This window comes from Barbus barbus, assembly GCF_936440315.1.
Source record: "Barbus barbus genome assembly, chromosome: 1".
NCBI lineage: Eukaryota > Metazoa > Chordata > Actinopteri > Cypriniformes > Cyprinidae > Barbus > Barbus barbus.
This window is the reverse complement of record NC_136729.1, coordinates 46,767,489-46,789,509: the sequence shown is the minus strand read 5'-3', so window position 1 is coordinate 46,789,509 and position 22,021 is coordinate 46,767,489. Positions and strand designations below refer to the sequence as shown.

At 37.6% G+C, this 22,021-nt stretch overlaps 2 protein-coding genes across 2 annotated transcripts; one reads left to right on the top strand and one right to left on the bottom strand.

The window, feature by feature from the left end:
- The first annotated feature begins 3,293 nt into the window (after positions 1-3,293).
- On the top strand, positions 3,294-11,006 carry LOC306866029 (E3 ubiquitin-protein ligase TRIM21-like). Its single transcript, XM_079410984.1, has 7 exons — positions 3,294-3,368; positions 4,784-5,371; positions 6,018-6,113; positions 7,221-7,454; positions 7,540-7,681; positions 9,842-9,868; positions 9,944-11,006. Exons 2-7 carry the CDS (start codon positions 4,826-4,828, stop codon positions 10,498-10,500), a joined length of 1,602 nt encoding a protein of 533 aa, XP_079267110.1. The 5' UTR covers positions 3,294-3,368; positions 4,784-4,825; the 3' UTR covers positions 10,501-11,006.
- A 1,720-nt stretch (positions 11,007-12,726) lies between these two features.
- LOC306870446 (E3 ubiquitin-protein ligase TRIM39) lies at positions 12,727-20,053 on the bottom strand (the record flags this gene model as incomplete). Its single annotated transcript, XM_079417737.1, has 6 exons — positions 12,727-13,792; positions 13,904-13,930; positions 15,090-15,237; positions 15,379-15,612; positions 18,456-18,551; positions 19,406-20,053. 6 exons carry the CDS (start codon positions 20,051-20,053, stop codon positions 13,239-13,241), a joined length of 1,707 nt encoding a protein of 568 aa, XP_079273863.1. The 3' UTR covers positions 12,727-13,238.
- Positions 20,054-22,021: the final 1,968 nt, after the last annotated feature.

The following is a 22,021-nucleotide window of genomic DNA, read 5'->3' as shown; positions in this document are numbered from 1 at the left end:
ACAGTGTTTTTCTGAATTGTGACAAAGATGAGATACTCAAAATTCCCTCTGTAAAAACTTTTGACTCTAATCTGTCAAAAAATAAATAAATAAACAAGAATTTTGAAACTGACATCATCCAGTGTTTAGATTTTTGTACTATAAAGTTATGGAAATTAGCGCATATTTCATTAAATAATTACTCATTTGCATATTTAAACCTAACATTTTAGGAAACTTGTAATACAAAAAAAAAAAAAAAAATGGTTGCAATTATCAATGTAATCAATCAGCTGGGTAAGGCGATAACTATTAGTTATTATTATTATTATTAATTTATTTATTGTTTACCCTATTCACCTTTACTGAGTTAAGAAACATTCATGTCAATGAGGTGTTTCATATTTTCCTTACAGTTCAGTGTACAGAAGATAGTATACAGTATTCAGGAGACTGGAGAGTGGTATATAACACGTTTTGGGGTGGATTTGATCAATTATATTTGTTTTGAAATCTACTACTGTACTTTCCTGTAGATTATTCATACACCAGAACTTAAGTGTGATGAACATTTCTAGAAAATACCATGCTCTCTGCCAAATATCTCTGTGAGTTTGCCTCTTTGTGTTCTTTCTCCCTCCGTCCGTCTGAGTTCTCCATCACTGTATCTCTAGTTTTTATCTGCTAGTTCAAGGTTTTTAATGGTTAATCAGCTAGAATAACAGGATGCATCTGGGAGGAGATCATTCTACTCACAAACATTCTGCTGATTTTCTATTTTATATAAAAACATGTTTGTGTCTTATATGACGCACAAATGTAATGCATATTCCTATTGGACGGAAGGGGTACACCACCCCTCATGATATGTCTATAATATACTATTGTATGAGACAGTAAGGTTGAAGAAGTTTGTGGACAGAGATTTGACTCCATGTTTATGACTCTTCCCATGGGATTATGCATTCCTGAATGGTACAGAGACAGAATATTCTGACAGCACTAAAACATAAGGTGTTAGATTTCTTAACAAAAAAAAAAAAAATGTTTATATATATATATATATATAAGATAAGGTGTTAGATTTCTGAAATACACATACACACACATATATATTATTATGATTTTTTTATTATTATGATTTTTTTTATTTGATACTTAATTTCTTGATGTGATTATAATCTGCTGGGGATGTCAACAAAAGCACTTACTCTCTCTGCTTTATTTTGTCCTAAAATCATACTGTCTCTCACGGCCTCAGCGGTATATGAAGGCAACTGTACACAGTGTAACACATGTATAATTGTGGCCATTTGAAACACAATATTCAAAAATATTGAGTCTACACCTGTGGTGGTCTGTTGCATGAAGCCATTTGGATTATATTTTTGCATTATGGATAACATTTTTATTTATGTTATATTCTTAGCACATTTGTTTTGACAAATAATATGAAACTTTTAATTTAAATGAATACAAACATGTACATTTAAATAAAAACTTTAGAAAATATAAAGCTTTCATAATTATCTTATGTTTCATAATTATCCCTAACCCTAACCTAAGATTAACATAAAAAGAAAAGAAATGAATGCAAGTGAATCAACAAATTTATATATGTGTGCGTGTGTGTATATATATATATTTGTTGATTCACTTGCATTCATTTCTTTTCTCTTCTCAAACTTTCACAGGCGTTTCTTCTTCTTGCCTTTTAAATGCATTTAATTTTAAACGGAGTGTCTATTTACACTAAGTGCAAATAGCCCATCTTGTTGGCAAAGGCTATTTACACTAACACAACTAAGTCAGCAATAAACAAAGCAGCCAGTTCAACATCAGTTTCAGTGGCGTAGATGGTAAGGCACATGCTTTTTGACGCGATCGACCCGAGTTCGAGCTCACCTTTTGCCAAACAATTTTCTCCCTTTTCAAATCTCATATCGTATCAGAAAGGCATTTATTTTCAATAAAAATGAAGGAAATAATCAAAAAGTTGAAAATAAAGTATCGGGTAGGGTTAGGTGTAGGGAGGGCTTTATTGTCCCAATAAGGTGGCATCCATTTAATAATTTGAATTAAAATTATAATTTACACTCAGTATGTTATTATTGCGCACTGTTTTATAATGTACTACAATACTGAGGTGCAGATAATTACCACTATTTGCAATAAGTAGTATAAATAGCAGAAAATCTTGCTATTTTAACAGTGTAAATAGAATCCATCGCTATTTGCACTTAGTGTAAATAGCATCTGTCTCTAAAAAAATATGCTATTTGCACTTGGTGTAAATAGCATCTATTGCTTTTTGCACTTAGTGTAAATAGTGTCTATCGCTATTTACACTTGGTGCAAATAGCCGCTGCCTTAATTAAAAGAACGATCGAGGCAGCTATCTAATCTGAAAGAACTGCTTCTTCCCCTAGTAATGGGGTCACTCAACACCTCCTCAAAGAGGTGCTAGATATGATTATTCCTATGTTGACCTATCTAGTAGGACCAGTAGTATGATTGATGGCATTGTTCTGGCTCATATTAACTGTCCAGTTGTCCAGGTCCTGCTTTAAAAGAGCTTGCTTAGACTCCTTAGATCCATTTCTAAATTCATATTTATACTGCAAGGTCTCATAGCATCAGGGCTGTTGGTCATTGCCTTCTTAGTTTTATTTATTACTGTCATTTCAAAAAACAGAATTACAGCAGTGTTACTTTGACAAACGTATTTTCTTCTCTTTCATTTTCACATTAGTTTTATTTCCCCAGAAGCTTTCTTTTCGTGGTGAAATGCTCATTTGGTTTCCCTTCATGCATTAAATTGTTAAGGCACAATGTTCTGGAAGGCTGCTTTGAAATATCATGGATTGTAAAAAAGGTCACAACGTGTTTAGTTTGACTCCACAGCCGTGACACTTTTGTTGTTCGTATGATTCTGTTCAAAGCAAAAGGAGAAATGCTGAATAATATCCTGGCTGCTCTTTTCGTTTAATAAAAGTGAATGAGGACGTGGAGAGTCAAGTTATAATATGACAAAAAAGCATAATACAAGTTGTGTCTATGAGACAAACGCTTAGTGAACTCACAATAAAATACAGTAATAGACAAAGGATGTAAAGAGAGAGAAGTCATCGATGGACGCTGGTTATATTTTGATTTACTAAATGCATGTGTGTCCAAAGCTGAGATGCACGCACCCTGTGCAAATGATTTAAATGTATGTAAAACTGGAGTGTGTAACTTCTGGGAGGGTTTTTTTTTCCGGGAATGAAAGTCAATGTCAATGGATGGAGATTGTGAGAAAACGAAAGTCTACTGTACATAAATAGGAGGAGAGAGAAGCAGAAATGAAACTCTGAAGAGAAGGATCCACAGCTGATACCTCCATCAAGGTAAGTCTGGTTTCTGCTTAGCTCTCCTGATCATTACTGGTGTTTGCAAAGGCAAGGGTCACTCTTATTATCGCTCATGCTGTTTGTATTAAAAAGTATCAAACTTTGGTTTGTTACCTGATAATGATTTGTCTGATCATGTATAGTTTTCTAATCCATCACACGAGCAAACTGCAAGATACGATTGTTGGATGAACAACATGAAAAGGAAATCGTATTCTGACTGTGTTTCATTTCATTGTCAAAATGCAGCATTAATGGCAGCAGAGTTTTAAGAGTGCCAGATAAGATGTCTTTTCGATGCATCTTTATGATCCGTCTGGCTGTGTTTTCAGCCTCTCACACCATGGGTGTTGCGGTAAGATGTCATGTAAAGAACAAGAAGCTCTAAAAGAAACGAAACCTCTGCACTCTTTTTTTAAAGTCCACAGAAATGTCATGTACCCTACCTGGCAAACAATAACCCACATAAACCACTTGAAAGACCGGATCTAGAGACCAGAATACCAACATATTTATATAATTCCTTCAGGCTGAAGCAAAACAAACCTTTCTACTGCGTTGCCATTCTGGATTGCATGAAACATAGGATGCAGGAGAAGAAAGTTAATCACTCTTCAGCAAAAAAGATAAATAAAATTAAATAAGAAAGATATATATACAAATATTTTGTTTATTTAAAGTCATTTTTGCTTATTAGTATGGTTGAATTTGACCATCAAAGGTCCGCAGCAAAGACTAAAATGGGATTCAATTCATATAAGAAATTTGTGATATTTAACATATGTTTATTATTGCAGGTTTGTGTCATATTCTGAGTTTGCTTTTCACTGTTTTTAATCATTTTGAGGAGCGCTGAATCTGTTTTTGTGCAAGTAAGATGAATAAATGCATGTTGACATTTAGTCTAGACTACTATGTTCACACATCGCACACGATTTACTCCCGATTTCTCTCAACATGGGAACAGCAGAGCTGTCAGTTTATGAATGGGAAAACAAAGTAACTGGCGCTACTTATTTGAAAAAATAACTAATTTATTTTCTTGTAAATTAAAAAACAAAAAGAGTTACTTTATTAGTTGAAAAAAGTAATCTGATTATGTAACTCACATTACTTGTAAACCCCAACACTGCTGATTGTTTGTTTCAACCACCCTCAACGCCCTAGCAATGCCATAAGAGCCAGAAAGAACACCCTAGGAACTGCTTAGCAACACCTAAGCAGCCACATCCTACAGCTGCGCAGTATTTTATGCAATATCTTGGTAACACTTCTGCCTATTGCACTGAAACGTGATATATCAAATCACGACCATGTTCTCATGCTCTCTTCCACTCCTCACGTTGCCTCTTCTGTGCTTGGGCCCATAACTGCTGTTTCAGCTATTGTTATTGTTGTTGATGTTGTTGCAGCTCTTCGGTCCACCCTCTCGTTTACCAGCCGAAACAATCACAATGGCTACAGCTGTGAATATCTCTCGCCACCTTCACTGCCCCATCTGCAAGAACCTGCTGACAGACCCGGTCTCCACTCCCTGTGGACACACCTTCTGCAACGGCTGTCTGGACATCAGCATGTCCGAGCCGCAGTGCCCTCTCTGCCAGGAGCCCGTGACCATCAAACCTTCCATCAACAGAGCCATCGAAGCCCTTCTGCGAGAGTTTCTCCAGTATAATTTACTCAACCTGGAGCTCTTTTGTGAAGAAAGAGACGCAATTCCGTGCGATGTCTGTGACGAACCCACGTTTAAAGCCGTGAAGTCCTGCCTGATCTGTCTGCTCTCCTTCTGCGATGAGCACCTGAAGCCTCACCAGTCTATGCCGAGATTCAAGGGCCATAAGCTGGTGAGTCCTGTGGTGGAGCTGGAGCAGAGAGCGTGCAACACGCACGGCAGAGCTCTGGAGCTCTTCTGCAGACGTGACCAGCGCTGCATCTGCACCTTGTGTGTGGAGATAGGTGGAGACGTGATACCTGTGGAGATCGAGAGAGAGAGGAGAGAGGTGAGAACATAAACCTGTCGGGAAACAACACAGATCAATCTTCTCCCCTGAGCTGGTGTTTGAAATGTTTCCCAAAAAAAGTGCGAAAAATGCAAAATAGAATCAATGCATTTAAATTTGGCAGATGCTTTTATCCAAAGCATAAAATAAAATAAAAATAATAATAAAAAAAGACAACGTAATTGTACTTTTTTTTTTTTGACAAAAACTATAATGCTATTCCCATAATACTATAATAACACCGATTCAACATATAAATTCCATCAATTTATGCATTCCCTTTAAACCATGCGTCCTCATGCTTATAAAAGGCTGCAGGAATGTAATTTTCCTGATTTAATTTATGTAAATATTTCAGATAAGGAAAATTGACTGGTTTTGGGACGATTTTCATAGTCTGAAATATACCAGTGTGTGGGACCAGACATTTCAGGGTTGAATTTGAGTAAATGGACAATAACACAATTTTCTGTAATCCTCTATAACTCTCTGGTTCAGCTTTTTATTTTATTTATTTATTTATTTATTTTTTATGCAATTTCTGCTTGGTTAATTTCTGACACTGAGATTTTATATGAATTGACAGATTTTGTATGAATTTAAAGTACTCAGAAAGCTTGGTGTGTGTCTGTGTGTGTTTGTACAGCTCGTGCAGCAGAACACTATTGAAGTGATGGAAAGGAGGATCAATCAGAGGGAAGTCAAACTTGAGGAGCTTAAGGAATCAGCTGCAGAATACCAGGCATGTACAATACAAAATGTGCAAATAAGTATTAAAATCATAACAAGCTTCAACCAAGATTAATTGACAACACTTTCTAAATCAAGTGTCCTCAGTGTTGCATAATGCATATTATTTCACATATTATTTTGAACCAAGAGGCCATTCTGTGTTTTCAGTTGGGTTTCCTCCGCAATCCAAAGACATGCATAAGTGAAATTGACAAGCAGTTTGGAAAATGGATGATTATGAAGCGATAACAAAAATCTAGTTTTCCACTAAAAGATAAGGATCTGATTTACAAAGCAAACTCTGCCTCATTCATCAAACAACACTAGATAAAGCCAAAAGGCAAACACAGCATGACACATGACACGCTTGTATAATCATAGCAGGGTAGGGAACAAAGGGCATTTTAGTCTTTGAGAGATCTATACATCAGCAGGTGCTTGTGAGGAAGAATGCACAACGATTATGCAAACACGTCTCACATAGAAGGACCTTTGAGTTTGGGCTGGCCAAATATGTTTTACAATAATATACTATTTTAGTCTTTCTACTTCAAAATGTCACATTTAATTAAATGTGTTACTTGTTATTTCTTTGTAATTGATTTTGAAATTTACTGTTTGCATTTTATTTTACATTTTAAATTCATCCTTTTATTTTCTTATTTTATATATATATATATATATATATCTATATATATGTATATATATATATATATATAATACTAGTGATTATTGCAGTATTTATACATTTATACATTTATATTTAGAATATTTTTCAGTTTCCATTGTAATTTTAAAGTTTTTGATTTTATTGTGCTTTTATTTTCATTATTTATATTTATTTTTAAATATCTCTATTTTTTTTTTTTCACTTTTAGGCATTTTAGCATTTAAATCGATAATATATTAAATTATGATTATGATTATATTTTTTCATATTATATTTTATTTTTGCTTGATCTAATTTATCAAAAATAAATTTTGCTTTAGACTTAGATTTAATAACAACTCTGACCCAGACTCAAATAAATGATGTAAAGCAAGCCAATCCGATTAAAGTTTGCCAGATCAAGAATATGCATTTAATTTTTGTTCAACATGCGTCCACTCCTCACAGGCTCTGCTGGAGAAGGAGGAGCAGGAGATACAGGAGGTGTTTGCTGCACTGACGGAGGAGCTGAGGAAAACAGAGGAGGTGCTGCTCGCTCCTCTGGAGGACGGGAGGAGGTGTTTGGAGAAAGAAAGGGATGAAAAGACGCAACAAATACAAAAAGACATCATCGAGCACAAGGAGGTCATCGAGTCTTTGAATCGCATTAAGAATGAGCAAGATGACATCCTCTTCCTCCAGGTTAGTCAAACTTCACTAACATTTTAAGAAGTAAAAATTATAATATATGTGCTAAATATTTAGTGTGTGTTTTGCCCTTTCTCAGTGCAGTCCAGCTGTGCCACCTGAGTTCACAGATGACTGGACGGTTTCCATTGACACTGAGTTAAAGTTTGGCACGATGAGAAACGCAAAGGCAGCCTTAATGGCTGAGATTGAGACACAGCTGGGTAAACTCTGCGCTGTCGGTGAGTGATTATATCTGAGAGTTGTGATATAAATGCTCATACACAGAGTTAGGCGCTTGGATAAGCCTATTTGAACACATACTACACTGTTTGTTTGCCCTTATGAAAAATACTTACACTTCAGCATACATTTAGATAGAGTACTTATTACTGGAAATAAAACACAGTACTTAAAAAAAACAGTACTTAAGTGTGAACTAAATGCAATATTTTCATAAACTTAACTGCATGTTAAAAGCAATTATATTAAATACAATTAGCAGAATTGTATAGTTTTTTAACCCACTTAAGTAGGACTTAAGTACATCTTCATGTGTAATTTTATAATTATATTAATTTATCTGTAACACAAAGCAGTAGTGCACCTTGCACTTATCACAGAAAACCTGGCAATTTGCATCTTGTTGCTTCTTTTTTCCCATCATAATTTGGCATGTGGTCAACCATATCTGTTTGGACTTCAAGAACTGGCCGCCGTTCCATTGCCACTCTCTTTTGTCCAGCTACATCATGTGGAGTTGGACTGGCACTGGCTATATTAGACTTGCTTGGCCTCCCTTGTTTTTTTAACCTTGTGGCTTCCCAGCACACACAAGCACTTCAGCCACATTCATTTTGAATTCAAGGAGATCCATGATTTTCTGTGGCTGAGTTCCCTTACTTTCATTGTCTCTATGATACTCAAGCCTGCTGTTCACTACAGCAACATCAAAGGCATGAGAAATCATGCGCAGTGGCCATTTGCGGGATCTGATATCAATCCTTTAAAGGCTAATTAGTTGATCCAGCTTGTCCACCCCTCCCATGGCCTTGTTGTATTTCTTCAACCTAAAGACCAGACAGTTTCTCTCAAAGTTTAAAAAGCAGGGGTTCAATACAGCTGACCGGATAATGGACAGCCTTGACTAATTCCTCTTAGTATAGGAAAAGGTCAGCTCAAATCACCCGCCGCCTTAACCACACAAGCAGCATCAGTATATAATAACTGTAGCAACTTTACAAATTTATCACCAAAACCAAAGACCTTTAAGACATTAAACAGATAATCATGGTCAACATGGTCAAAAGCTTTCTCTTGGTCCAAAGAGACCAAACCAACATTCATATTAAAAGCTTTACATATATCCAAAACATCTCGTACTAAAAATAAATTGTCCATAATAGACACAATGTGACTGATCCTTGTGTACAATCAGCTCTAAATAATTTTTTAGTCAGTTTGACAAGCATTTTGAAAATATTTTGTCTTCAGTTGAAAGAAGTGCAACAGGACGCCAGTTCTTTAAAAGAGCTAGATCCCCTTTCTTTGGTAACAGTGATAAAACTGCATATTGACATGAATTAGGCAAAACACCATCCTTTATAAATTCACAAAAAAACATCAAAAACGTCCTTGCCTAAACAACTCCAGAAACTCTAATAGAAATCTGCTGGCAGTCCATTCATTCCAGGGAACCGTCCAATATTGAGATTTCCAACAGCAGCAGTAACTTCCTTTAATGTTATATTTGCATCCAAAGCAAATTTAGAGTCACAATCCAGCTGAGGAAGACCTTGAAAAAGTTATATCAGACAGTCATTGTCACAGTTCCCTGCAGCATAAAGATTAGAGTACAAGTCCACCGCATGATTCCTCATTTGCAAAACATTAGAGTTCGTCCACCGCATCCAAAACATTAGAGTTCACCCTCCCATCAGGAAGCTTCGGACATGGCATTTGTCTCTGTTGAGCTACTCTACTTTCCAAATTAAAGAAAAAAGAAGTTGGAGCATCCATCTCTGCCAGAGACAGAAAACGAGACCTCACCAGAGCTCCTTTCACCCTCTCGTTTAAAACCAAACTCAATTCTCTTTTCCAGGACAAATACAATATCTGCAAAAACAGTTTAAAATATACTTTTAAGATTTAAAGAGCACATCCAACACAATTAAGTGCATTAATTAGGTTGACACCTCAGATCTTGTGTTTTGATGAGGAGAGGTGACTCCTTTGTTTTGTTTAATATACTTTACAGTAACATTGAAATATCATTGTTTATGAATATGGTTCCTGAACAATATCAATGTGTATATCAAAAATCATTATTATGGTGCTGACAGTCTCATACTTGTACATTTGATTTGTAAAATTGTTCACCGTTTTATCTTTTCTTATTACAGAACTTAGAAGGATTCACAGCTTCTCAGGTATGTGTAGGAACAATTTCTTAACTTTACAAATCTTTCAAACATGCAGTAACTGAGAATCTGGTCTTTGCGCAGTAAACGTGACTCTGGATCAAGAAACGGCGCATCCGCACTTAGAAGTGTCTGAAGACGGAAAAAAGGTGTGTGACACCGGAGCGCGTAACGTCATCCCGGGCGGCCCGCAACAGTTTGACCTGGTCGGAGGAGTCCTGGGAAAACCTTGCATCCCTTCGGGAAGAGCTTTCTGGGTCGTGGAGGTGGGGAATAAGGTGGGCTGGGAGCTGGGGGTGGTGAGAGATGGAGCAAACCGGAAGGGCAAAGTGTCCTACAAACCCAGCGACGGTTACTGGGCCATCGTGCTCTGCGGTCAAAACACGTATGGAGCTTTTTCAGACCCTCCAGTCCAGCTTCTGCTCCCCTCCAAACCCCGGAAGCTGGGAGTGTTCGTGGACTGTGAGGAGGCTCTGGTCTCCTTCTATGATATGGAGGCTCTGTCACATATTTACACGTTCACTCAGTGCAGCTTTAACGGAGCCATCCGTCCGTACTTCAATCCTCATGCCAACAAAGACGGAACCAACTCAAGCCCGTTGGTCATTTGTCCTGTCAATCAAACCAACATCTCTGTTTGAAAGTAAGGGCTAATTTTATGAGTCTGAAACGATGAAGTATGAGAATATTAATATTCAGTGAGATTGACATGATTCCCTTTTGTTTGTGCCTTTGTTTTCTTCTTTAGTGTGATATTTTCTGTTGTACTTTGAGTGGATTAAAAAGCAAAGAAATTTTGAGGTGAAAATTATACATTGTACATATAGAGATATTTATATAGCATTTGGAAATCGGATATATTTATAAGAATATTTTAATGAGCAGGGTGCTGTCCTTCTAAATGTAATTTCTACATATTTCTACAAAAAGTCATGTTTAAAAAGTCTTTATTCATTCTTTATAAAAATGTTTCTATTTTATTAAACATGTTCAATGCACTATCTATCTATCTATCTATCTATCTATCTATCTATCTATCTATCTATCTATCTATCTATCTATCTATCTATCTATCTATATATAATACTCATGAATGTTAACAGACTACTTGTAACTGTGAAACGGCAATAAAACTATTACACGAGGCAATTTTGTATGTGAAATGCAGCATTTATTTAGTAAAATACAGGGGATTTATTTGATAAGAAACTGAAAAAAAGCTGATATTGTGAAATAGTATTACAATTTAAAATCTGTAATACTTTAAAATGTAATAAAGCATTACTCCTCATCTTTGATGATTAACAGTAATTGTAGGTATAAGAGGAAGTGCGTGTCTGTCCACACACTCGTGACAAAGCTCGTCTCATCTTTCACATTGCTTTCATTGTTGTCCATGTAAATGATGGCCTGAGAGCAGGACAGAGGAGGGAATTACACATGCAAATCCACAGGGAAGTGTTTGCTTGCTCCAGAGACTGCAGAAGAGTGCTGAGCGTTCTCAGAAAAATCTTGCATTAGTCACTTTCTGAAATGCAGGCTTGAGTTTAATATGTGAATGGGGGGGGGGATCTGTCAGGTTTGTAAAAAGTCTGAGAAGAAGAAACAAAAGCAAAACTGACAACTGTTCATAAGATGAAAGCATTTGAAATGTCAACATTTGGGTGTTTCTAACGACTTCAAGACTTCACTACTCTGAGAAACGATGAGTCAGCCAGTCCTTGACATTCCTCTCAGAGTTATTCTGTTGCAGCCGCAGGACTCGAATGATGGATTACAGGTAGAACTTGTGTCAGGGTCAGGTATTAGAGATAAAAACATCACATGCACTTTGTCAGTTCAGTTGAAAGTTCACAGACCAATGTGTTTTGTTGATCCTGGAACAACAGTGTTATCAAAGAAACAATTGTATATACAGTATTTTTCATAATGATAAACTATTACTAAAATCACATCACTCAGAATTAATAAATATAACACTATAAACTGATAAAATGCTGTAAATCATGTCATTGTAATTTGAAACGCCGTAAATACAAATGATCAAAATGTATTTTAGCATTATTTTCAAAGCCAGTAAAATGAAACTGTTCAATCTATGATGAACAAAGACTGTTGATCATTTCTGCTGATAAAAACTGGCAGTATGTTGTGTTGCTGAACATTAATTACAATGCAAATTACCTGAACGTATAAGCCTGATGCATAGATTCCCTTTTGTCAGTGCAAAAGGTCATATGCATTTTCATTTCCATTCACACGCAAAATAATTACTGCTTGTGTTCAAGTATAACGGTCAAGTATTTCTGAAACATTGTGTTTTTAGTAAAAAATAAACAAACAGTGCAGCTGTCAAAGCCAAGCAAGAAATGAGTCTCAATCACTGCAACAACTTGATAATGTTGATGACAGCACCATCTACTGGTCAAAATGTCACATACAGTAGTTTCATAAATGGAAAATGTATCAAATATATATACAGATGAGCTAAGTCTGATGATAGTGCTGTATTTTGTTTCGATATTTGGTGCATTGAAACTAAAAATGGTAAGTGTCAAGTGTAAGATTCAGTTCTTTGAGGTTCAATGAGAAGTTTTGGGAAAATACTCAAGATCCTTGATCTAAAATGCTCTCTGTGTTTGTGTATTTACTTATTTTCTAACACATGGAGTACAATGTCTAAGGTCATCCATGCTGACCGTCCATTATTTTGAATTGCATTTTTTTAAGCACATCCTTTACCATTCATTCTGATCTTCTTTGAAATTTGACCAGTTTTCCCAAAATGTCATCCAAAAGTTATACTTTTTTTATATTGTACACCAATTTCCAGTAACACAACAACAAAAATGATGTTGATGCTTTTTGCATTGGTGTTTAATAGTTTAATTTGGAAATGGGTCTAATAAGCACTGATTGACATGTTTATTTCCATTTTCGGTTATTCACATTGTCACAGTTATTCAAATGTGTAAACATGGATTATACTAATTAATTTGTTTTGTATGCTTGGTTTGCTTGTCATAATTGCTCACATGGGCATGCAATACAACAGATACATTTATTGTAGAAATATCTGTATACATATGTACTCATATACATGTTTATTTTAATTTTCAGTTATAGGAGAAGTGGACTGACACACTTGCACTGATTTACATGTATATTTCAATTTTATTTCACTGCATATATATCATGTGTATTTCAATTTTCAGTTTGATATGCTTTGATTGTTTGTCATAATTCTTATGTGGCCATGCAATAAAACTGACTACATTTTCTTTATAGAAATATCCATATAATAATTAGGAAAAAACCCAAAGAAAGCAGTTCTCAAGCACAACCGTATAGAAACAGCACTGTAGAGTAGAGTCAGTGTTCAGCACTGTTTAGTATGAGACGTCTCCTGCACAGGGCAGATCATCATGGTGTCTGAGGCCTTGTCGCTGCAGTAGAGGTAGAAAAACGGCAAGAGTTTCTCTTTAAACGAGTCCATAAATGTGTAGATGTGACTTTTGTTTTGTACGTCGTAGAACGACACCTGTCCTTCTTCGTAGTCCACATAGACGCCCACTCTCTTCAGCTTGGGCTCGATAGAGAGCAGGAGGGATGGAGAGGAAGAAACGCGATATTCCTGGCCTTTCTTCATGGCTAGAGCCCAGTAGCCGTGAGCCGTGCTCACAGAAATCCGGCCTTTTCTGTTGACGGACGCCCGGGCCACACCGATGTACCAGTCGTCCTTCTCGCCCACCTGCACCTCCCAGTAATGGCGTCCCGAGGACAGTCCCTCGCGGCTGAGAGCGATGACCACCGTATCGAAGCGCTCCGGTGTGTCGGCCAGGTCCTGCCACGTACCCAGGTGACGCATCTGACGGCCGTCCTCGGACAGCTGCAGCCAGGGGTTCGCCGTGTCCGGGTCAAAGGTTATGTCCACTTCATAGGGAACATACAGCAGACACGTGAGCGAAAAACCAAACAGACCAGGACGAGATAAACACACTTGACTGCAAAATGGACTAGAGATGAATGACAGATCAAACATACCTGAGTACTTCTGAACCCTCCTCAGCTCTGTTTATGATGAAAAAAAAAATATATATATATATTAATCAATAAATAATCATAATTTAGTTTTATATGTTTTATAGTTAATTCAACAAAGGAAATTTAATTTGGAATTTTTTGTATTAATATTTATGTTTTTATGCCTTTTTATAAATATTTTTGATGGTAGTTTGTGAAGAGGTGTCATTTCTATTAAAATTTGTGTGTCGCACATTTATAAATATATCTGTATAATTACACATTTGTAATGGAGTTGCAATATAATACATTTAAAACACATTTAAAACTTTAAATGTAACATGGAATAACACTCTAGTTCTGTTTGTACTTTTGTATCTTAGTCAACGTGCATTAATAAGTTCACTTCTTTAAAGCACAACAAAAGATTATTAAAACATGATACTTCAATTAAAACTTTTAAATTCTATATTAAAAAGAGCACTTTTTAAAAGTGTCTTTAAGTGTTAAGGATGTCATGAAAGTGTCTCTCTGTAAGTGCATTTGGCTAGTTGGTCTGTGTCCTGTGGTGTGACATAGAATAGGGAAGTCGTGGCCTAATGGTTAGAGAGTTGGACTCGTAATCCAAAGGTTGTGGGTTCGAGTCTCCGGCCGGCAGGGATTGTAGGTGGGGGGAGTGAATGTCCAGCGCTCTCTCCACCCTCAATACCACGACTGAGGTGCCCTTGAGCAAGACACCGAACCCCCAACTGCTCCCCGGGCGCTGCAGCATAAATGCTGCCCACTGCTCCGGGTGTGTGTTCACTGCTGTGTGTGTGTGTTCACTGCTGTGTGTGTGTGTGTGTTCACTGCTGTGTGTGTGTGCACGTTGGATGGGTTAAATGCAGAGCACGAATTTTGAGTATGTGTCACCATACTTGGCCGTATGCCACTTCACTTCACAGAATAACATGAGAAAAAGGTATCTTCATTCTTAGTCACAAATAGCATGAGAGAGGTTTATCTTCAATGTTAGAGGTAACATTTTTCCATCACACCATATGACACATTGATACGTCATCTATCCATTTACAGTAAGTGGCCTTTTATTACATTCTTATATTATCCTATAATTACAGTTTACACACACACACACACACACACACACACACACACATATATATATATATATATATATATATATATACACACACACAAGTTTGTATACCTTTTTCTGCAAGCTTTTCCACTTCTTCAGTAAGTGTTTCCTCTAGTTTGAGCACAGCTCTTCTGGTGGTGCCCACACACGGATCCGCATATAAACAGGTCTCAGACCAGTCTTTAGTGTGTGGGTGAGACATTAATGATAGAAAGTTCTGGAGGAGAAGACAATGGACATTAAAGAAGCAGATTGGCAGACTCTGAATTAAACATCCTGCAAATTTTGATCTCAAAACATTTTAGACCTGTATTTAATATTATACAACTGTATTTTACATTAGTAAAAAATGCTCCACCTGCAGGAAGTGAATGTGGTCTTCAGTGTGTGAGAGATATGCTAACTCTATGTTCCTCAGTTTCAGAACATCTATTTCCTGCTCTAGTTCTTGTATTTGTCTGTTGGCCCAACTCTCTGTCTTCCTCTGTTTCTCCTCGATGTCCAGCACCAGTTCAGCCTGGGCCTTCTGGACCGCTCGGATCAGGTCCGCAAACACCTGCATGCTGTCCTCGATTTCTCTCTGAGCGCTGCTCTGTGATTAGGAAGAGATGTACACTTATCAATGCAGACCAAAAATAATAAAATAAAATAAAATACCTTATAATAATGATGTATAGCTTGATTTATAACTGCTGTCTGGTTAGATTTCACGTCATGCTTCTTTGCGTGGTTACATCCGTAAGTAATAAAATGTCTGTGTGCAGTGCAGTATATATAGTTTTGAAAGCTTGTGGCCATAACTAATGCGCAACACAATTGATCGTTCAAAATGGTAATGATCTGAGAAGAAATCTATTAAAACAAAGAGAAGTGCTTACGAGCAAAAAAGAAGTGACAGAGCCTCTAATACAACTTATGTTAACATCAGACTGCTTTTCAGAGATAGCGACAACTCCGAGACTTCAGAAGGTTTAAAAACAGCCCAGAGATGGCCTTTTCTCACTCCATGGGTAAGATATTTAGCGCTGGCTACGTTGAATGTCTGAATTTCATAACCTTTGTGACAATGTTTATTTAAACCACTTGTTCCTCTTCAGGAACTCAAGCTGTGTCGAAAAGCTAGGGGAACATCTTCAGCGTGACCAATGGATGGGCGAGACGTCATGGGCAGGGTGACATAGAGACCAGGAAACATAAAAGCACATGCGGTGGAACCGGCGGCAGCTTTTTGTCATTCAGCAACCGCTACTCTGTGTGTGTCTTATTGCGTATCTTTGTCCCTACACAATCATTTGAAACAAGCTCCACAATGAATTAAGTGCAGAGGAAACTGCACTTGGGCGAGAGCAGATCGGATTACAGGCTGTGCGTTCCTCACTGCTGGGGATACACACAGTCCGTGTGGTCTGCTCGGGAGCAGAGCACGCAGAGTCAGTTCTCAAGGGAGCTGACTGCCTGCTTTGTAAGTGTTTTGTCACTGCGTATGCTTGCTCTCAGACAGCTCTCTTTGAGAAATGCGCTCATGGAAATCGCAGATGGATCGGATGGAGGAAATGAAGACGGGCGAGCCCCTATATTCTTCCTCTCCCATCAGATCCAGCGCCCGCTCTCTGGGATGGGAAGCCCACCCCGCGGTTTCTTCCCCCCGGAGAGAGGGCTCGACGCTCCGCCTGTCTTGAGTTGGTCAGCAGGGGCTGCTGGGAGTGCTGGGAGTTCCAGCTCTTCATTTAAGGAGCGTCACTTCTTGTACTCCCCAGAAGTTTGGAATCAGAGTGGCACTCCTGGGCCGAAGACTTCTAGCAGGAGGCGGATCTGCGGACCGTCATTCTCGCTGGATAATCTTCGGCTAAAACGTCCTGATGCCTATGGCCCAGGACTTTTGAGGGCCGGCCCTCATTATACGGTGCCCATCTCTCCTCAGTGCCCTCAGGAGATCATGGATTGATGGAACCCCGGATGCGGATTGGCTGCAGTCCTCGTTGCGTGACGTCACTGGGGATGCCCTCTTGCAATTGGTTGGTTTCTCTGTGACGTGATGACACGCTTAGGAAGTCTGTTTAGAGTTCTTTCGGCCTCAGGTGTTAAAGTTTCTTTGGTCAGAACTTTGAAGGCATGTGTGGATCCTCGCCAGATGGTGTATGGCTGAGAGCGCTTAACAGCGCGATCAGATGAGGAGCCGAAGTTTCAAACAGCACGCGAGCAAGCAGCAAGCAACGCTTCTGTGACCATTTAAACGGCCCGATTTGGTGTCCACCCACGGGAGGTTTCTTCCAATCAGATTGTGCCTATAGGGCGGAGCCCCGCCCCGCACGGCTCAATTTTCCGTGCATAAATCCTTTGCTGAATTATTTCATAAAATTAAGAACATATCCTAGCAGTGTTTTAATCATACATTATGATGAGAAAAGTCAACTTTCATGCACACCAAATAATCGTTGACGCAACTAGCTTTCATTCAAAATCAAACACCAAGTATTTTGCATACCCAAAGTACATATATCAATTTTATCTATTACGCGGTTAAGGCATAGATTAAACGATCCTAAATTCTAAATAATCACACCAAGCATGTGAAACTAAACAATAGTGATCGGAAAAAAATAGACATCAAGAGATTACTACAATACCATAGATTCCAATAACACAGCAAGCTTATAAATGACATGAAATACAAACTTAATATATATATATATATATATATATATATATATATATATATATATATATATTGTATATATTGCTTTTAATAGCAGCAACAATTATTATTTGTCCTTTTTGAAATACTTTATAAAGGTCTGATTTTCTTTGTTCTGCCAAAGAAAAAAGGCGTGTTTCTCTGCTGGAGGGAAATGGGAGATCGTGGGAATGTCACTCTCGTGGAGATCTGGTGTTTTTCTTAGCTCAGATGTCGGTTGTAAAACCGTCTCTCCTGGTTGATAACATCATTGAATTTATGCGTTGATGGTCAGGTGATATCAGGGAGGGTCTGTGCTGGAGCCCTTTCCAGATGCCACATGCTTTGTACAGTTGATTATGCGACTTTTATTTATGGTAAACCGGTCAGGAACATTGAAGGTTCTGTTCTTTAAAGATATCCAGATGTTCTTCTCAAATGTCTTTCTAGGCTTGGTCCCTTTCAGACTCGAAGGGAAGGGAATCATCTAAGTTTCCTCTTTGGTATGCAAGATTCTATAATTGTCTGGTCTTGGTTCAATAAGGTTCTACAAGATGCTTTCAATGAGTCAAAGCAACAGTGGAAGGCACATGATTTACATGCTCAAAGGACATTATATTCAGATACTGTATACTTTTATTCCTCCTCAAGTATCTTAATTCACATGGATCACTGCATTGACGAAAGGAAAGGCTAACATCTGTACATGTTAACTAAGCTGAATCACTTCAGTTGAGACATACATAAACACTGAAACTTACCTTGTTCAACTCTATAGTGTGTTTGATATCATCAACTTTCTTCAGTCGCTCCTGGATCATCTGCTGAACTTCAGCTTCAGTTTTTCTCAACAAAGCCTGTCAATCACAATGTATTGTTTTAAACATTAAAAATGTCATCTGGCATAAATTTTATTTAATTTTTTTACTACTGAATATATTTACTTTGTAGGAAATTTGTAGAAAACCACATTTTCTCAATTATACACTAATGCTCCAAAATTGCATATTAGCTGAAATTGCCACATATCAAGTTAATGTTACCTAACCTTTGCAAGCCTGAATCTAACTAGTGAATCTTACCATAATCTTTATTTTCTTATATGTCTGATTGGGTCTGATTTTGCACGAGGAATTTAGGTGTACATAAAATTATTTATGAAGTGGGAATATTCAACAGACATGTACTCTCAATTAATATTGTCTGAGATTCTGAATGACATTTTTCCATCTGGAAATTGACTGTTGTGCTCTACAGTATGATGCATAATACTTGATTGAGGGGAAGTTGCTTTTGTTCAGTTTTTTGTTTTTTCTTTGTAATAATCGAGAGCTTTTGGGAGTGACCTGTGCAGTTACGTGATGCAGACAGTTACGAGAAGTGAGTAATGCAACATGTACTCTTTCAGATAAATATCCTGTGTTACTTTTTGTTAACTTAATTATTATTTACATTAAAGCCTCTCTCTTGATAACATTGAGAGAAATAGGGGCATATGTAGTTTTGACCTAATATGCACATTATGGATATTGCATATTGTGTGTGTTATGGTTATCAATGATATACAGAGTGAGTGTCTTTCCAGTGCACCCTGAGATTTATAATAAAGCAAAGCACTTCAGTGTCATCCATTTGGTTGTTATGTAGTGGACAAAATAAGAGAACTGGCCATTATTAAAACAGCTGTTGTCATATTAAGTGGAGTGTTTACCTTTTTCTCTGTCCACTCTCGTTCTACAGGAACAGTGTAATGTGCCCTGTGGTCCATCTCTGTGCACAGCACACATACTATGGTCTGATCCTTCTTACAGAACAGCTCCAGTAACCTCTCATGCTTCTTACACATACGGTCCTCCAGGTTTTGCACAGGTTCGATCAGCTTGTGTTTGGTGAAGCGGGAGGTGTGGGTCTTTAAGTGCTCCTCACAGTAAGACGTCAAACAAACCAAGCAAGATTTTACTGCCTGTCGCTGAGGGCCAGTGCACACATCGCAGGACACCACCTGGGCCCACGGCCCATTAGGAGGAATCAGTTCAGGCATTTCTGTGGGGAGGTTCACAGGGCTCTGTCCTGGGTCCGATTGTGTTGTCTTCTGAAGGTTTGCTACTGGGTTGGTTTTAATTTCCTTAAACTTCTCAGCGATTTCCCTCAGCACTGTGTTGATGCTTATGTCGGGCTGTTTGAAGAAAGTCTTTTTGCACATCGGACACATGAAGAGGGCACTGGACTTCCAGTAGCTGCCGATGCAGGCCATGCAGAAGTTGTGTCCACAAGGGATAGAGACAGGGTTTGTAAACACATCCAGACAGATGGAACAGTGCACCTGCTCCTCCGCTAACATGCTGGTGGGAGATGCCATTCCTGTACAGACAGAGGGAGAATCATGTGCCTTGCAAACAGATGTAGACTTCCAACTTTGAACAAAAACAAACTTTAAAACGTATACATATATTTGTTGAACGCATTTTCTTTCATTGAATGGCCATAATCTCATGTTATAAAAGATTAAGTGCTATGCACAGGCTATTTAAAACAATGCCTATAGAAAGAAGAGTATCTTACTCAAGCATGGGCCAATATACATCAAGCATTAACCTATATAGACAAAGTGTTTCTTCAGTGATGGAAAAAAAAGTTATCTTTTTACCCATGCTTTGAATTTAAGATTGATGTGGGGTGGTGCTATGACTTTTTGCAGTTTGGGGATACAATAAAACTATGTGGTATACTCAAACACATTTAATTGGTTTCATAGTTGTAAACCCCACAGACAGACATAGAGGGTGACCAGCAGTCTTGAGTTATGAAAACGGATTAAATAAAAACCAAAATGAAATATGATGTGGTTTATAAACAACAGTGATGATATTCACTTATAGATTATTGAAGTCAACACAAACCTGCATTCACAGCCAATTTTACTTCCATAATGCGTTGTATCTAAGAGCAAAACATATTGATGTTATGACAAAAATGGAATCAAGTAGGGTGGTATTTGAGATTATACATCAGGAATTGGTTATATCATGATGATGTTTTATGTTAGAATGGAGCAGGGCTTAAATGCAGTTGCACGCTCTAGAATAAATGATCAACATACTTCAAAGGAAAACTATTTTTGTGCATTACTTTTTCATAATTTGCTAAGAATTTATAAAGGCTGCATTACCTATAATAGTACCCTATAAATCAGGGTCTTTTCAGAGCATTAAAATGGAGTAGTGTGGATGTTGAATGATGCACAATAAGACCAGGAATGTGTCTAAGAAAGTAATCAGTTTTGGAATCATGTTGACTTTATCCCATAAAACTAGAACAAAATCCTAAAAGACCAGATTAATTATCCAGTCCTTTTTTAAACATACTTGGTGGCATTATTGCCAACTATGCAGTGTGCTAAATATACAAAGTCATTTGGATTTAATTAGCAATCTGCCTGTTGGCTCACGGCCCTGTGCTCTTAGCAACATGCAGCAGTCTTTGACACAGAAAGACTTTAGGAATATGTAAAGCCTGGCTATTCATAGGACCAAAGATTAACATCACGCCAAAAATACTAGGCCTCCCAGACTCCTGCTCCTTTTTGGATCCATAACACCATTTAGTGTACACATTTTAAAGGCTGATTATTAAACACATTTTTGCAGACTTGGCAATAATTATTCATTAATAGTATTTAGCAACAGAAGACCTTCAAGATGTTTTGAGCATGCTTTCATTAGCAAACAAGTCCTTTTATACACATCTTGGCTATGTATTTGCTGAAATGACATGCAGAACATGCAGTTTCTTAAAAACATCTTCAGTGACTCTAACATTTTTGACTTGAGTTACAGTGTTTTAAAAGGAGACTCACCAGCAGTTTGTTGAAGTCGAATGCCACTGACCACAATGACCGTCCTGGTCTGGACAGCAGTGACATGTGGAACAGCTGATGCCCCGTTACCCTGAAATATCCCCCTCACCCCTCCCCCAAAGCCTAGTTTCGCTTTTACACCCCTGACTACATAGAGTCTCTTCTAGTTTCAGGAAATATTAACCATTCACTCACTCAAGTTGCTTTTATTTAGAAGTTATGCCTAACTATTATATATTCATTCATGGCATGGGATGACAAGTTAATATTATGAATTTTATTCAAAAGTTCCGAAAAGAAACTCATTAACAACCTGTATCCAAACATTATGATACCCTGGATGTAAAAGCACAAGTGTTATATAGGTGATCTCTGCTCTATACAGTTCATTCATTCCCATTTAGCTTATTGTCATATCAGATCAGACATACACATTCAGCTCATATCATAAAACTGTATCAATGAGTAAAA

What these genes read in the sequence shown, in the direction of transcription:
- LOC306866029 (XM_079410984.1), top strand. Translation starts at nt 4,826, where the DNA reads ATGGCTACAGCTGTGAATATCTCTCGCCACCTTCACTGCCCCATCTGC. An exon ending in GGGTAAACTCTGCGCTGTCG is followed by an intron (nt 7,682 to 9,841) that starts GTGAGTGATTAT and finishes TTCTTATTACAG; the next exon opens with AACTTAGAAGGATTCACAGC. An exon ending in AAGGATTCACAGCTTCTCAG is followed by an intron (nt 9,869 to 9,943) that starts GTATGTGTAGGA and finishes GTCTTTGCGCAG; the next exon opens with TAAACGTGACTCTGGATCAA.